Source organism: Otolemur garnettii, unplaced genomic scaffold (genome assembly GCF_000181295.1).
Source record: "Otolemur garnettii isolate 467f Iridium unplaced genomic scaffold, OtoGar3 scaffold00189, whole genome shotgun sequence".
Taxonomy (NCBI): domain Eukaryota; kingdom Metazoa; phylum Chordata; class Mammalia; order Primates; family Galagidae; genus Otolemur; species Otolemur garnettii.
Window position 1 is genome coordinate 1,596,428 of NW_003852584.1, and position 2,305 is coordinate 1,598,732.

General features: G+C 42.1%; 1 protein-coding gene across 1 annotated transcript in view; it reads left to right on the top strand.

Annotated features, from left to right (window-relative positions):
- Nucleotides 1-2,305, top strand: part of RSL1D1 (ribosomal L1 domain containing 1) — a 17,052-nt gene that overhangs the window by 13,014 nt on the left and 1,733 nt on the right. The window contains exon 8 of the mRNA XM_012812093.2: nucleotides 161-481. Coding sequence (XP_012667547.1) covers nucleotides 161-481 — 321 coding nt within the window. The remainder of the gene's footprint in view (nucleotides 1-160; nucleotides 482-2,305) is intronic.

Consider the following 2,305-nt stretch of genomic DNA (forward strand, 5'->3'; position numbering starts at 1 on the left):
GGTTGGGATTCAAGGGCTGATAAGGGAGTTTATTCTTGGTACAGGTCAGGGCTTTTTCAGGGATCTTATGAATAATAGGAATTTAAATGCTGAATCTGGGCCATTTGTTTTATCAACAGAAGTATTTCCTGCTAAAATTATGTTTGGTGGTTTTTGGTAGGTGACAAAGAAAAATCCGCGACGACGTCTTGAAAAACTAAAGTGGAAGAAGAGGCAGCAGGCTTCATCAGTCTCAACAAAAGATAATGCAGCACCTAAAAGTGGTGCTCTGGTGAAGAAACCCGGGCCCCAGAAGGAAAAGGGCCCAGGACATGGGAAGAAAAAACGCAGCAAACGTGGCAGAGTCAAAGCCCAACTTAAAGTGACAAACGACTCTGAAGATGAAATTCCACAGCTGGTACCAATAGGAACAGCTCCAATAGGAACAGTACCAATAGGAACAGTTCCAATAGGAACAGCTCCAGCTAAAGAAAATGTAGAGGTAGTTTTTGCTAATATTTAGTATTCCTAAAGGACTATTTCAGTGGCCACTGCATCAGCTGGGCATAATGCTGTGTGATGGAAAATTCTGGGGTGAACCCCAAGCATGATGTAAATAGTTGCTGTGTTTTACTTTTCCCCCTTTTAATTGTTGGAGTGATGGGTAATAAACAAACTTTATTTTTTTTGCAGTTTTTGGCTGGGGCCGGGTTCAAACCCTCCACCTCCAGCATATGGGGCTGGCACCCTACTTCTTTGAGCCACAGGCACCACCCTAAACAGAAACTTTTGTGTAGCTTGGAGTTAATGGAGTTTTTGGCTACATTATATATGGATTTGAAAAGCAGACCAGGGCCAGGTGCAGTGGCTCACACCTGTAATCCTAGTATTTTCAGAGGCCAAAGTAGGAGTGCTTAAGGCAGGAGTTCAGGACCAGCCTGCACAACATAGTGAGATCCCATCTCTACAAAAAAACAAAAAGAAATGGAAAAACTAACCAGGTGTGTGGTGGCTCAGCCTGTAATCCTAGCATTGTAGGAGGCCAAGGCAGGTGGATTGCTTGAGCTCACAAGTTCAACACCAGCCTGAGCAAGAGCAAGACCCCATTTCTCAAAATAGCCAGGCATTGTGTTGGGCGCCTATAGTCCCAGCTACTCAGGAGGCTGAAGCAGGAGAATCGCTTGAGCCCAAGAGTTTGAGGTTAGGGTGAGCTATGATGCCACAGCACTATACTCAGGACAACAAATGAGACTCTGTCTCAAAAGGAAAAAAAGAAAGAAAAGAAAACCAGATGTGGTACTGAGCACTTGTAATCCTAGCTACTCAGGAAATTGAGGCAGGAGTATTGTTTAAGCCCAGGAGTTTGAGGTTGTACTAAGTTAGGATCATGCCACTGCCCTCATGTCCAGGCTAAAAAATGAAACCCTATCTCCAAAAAGAAAAGAAAAACAAAAACAGACCAGGGTAGAAGTTTGGTCATACAGTTTAATTTCTGAAGGTGAGCCCTGGATAGGCACATAATTAAACTTGAAAAATTTACCAGAACAAATTTTGGTATTGGATCCTGCCTCTAAAATTTCTTCAGCACCCCACCTCCAGTGATCCTTAATAGAAATCTGACTTCATGCATTTTGGAGATAGTTTATAGGAACAGAGTTTATTTCTTGTTTTTTAAATAGCATTTCTACTCATGTTCATATTATATGTCTAATTCTTGGGGAAGGATCTCTAAACTAAAGGGGTAATAACTCCCTGTGAGACTAGAAGGTGGTTCTCACCAGGAGGTCAGAGAAAACTTACTTGCCCTTCTGGGTGTGGAGCTCAGAGCAACTTTAAACTCTTGGCATTTGATTGGTGGGAGGCCTGGTCCCTGGGCTATTATGGCACTACAACTATTTTGTATTTCATGGTAATAGTAACTCTGTTTTGTTTGTTGTTTGTTTTGATAATAGTAACTCTTAAAATCATCATCTAAAATGACCCTAGATGGGGTGGTTCATGCCTGTAATCCTAGCACTCTGCAAGGCCAAGGTGAGTAGATTGACTGAGCTCACAGGTTCAAGGCCTGAACCAGAGCAAGACCTCCTCTAAAAGTAGCTGGGCATTGTGGTGGTCCATCTACTAGGGAGGATGAGACAAGAAATCACTTAAGCCTAAGAGTTTGAGACTGCTCTGAGCTATGATGTCACAGCACTCTACCAAGGACAATAGTGAGACTCTGTCTCTGTAAATAAATAAATAAGCAAAATGACCCCAAAGTGCTACTGAATTTTTTTATATAGTTGAAAACATAAGCTGTATAGTTGTTTTAGAAAAAGTAAGCTGG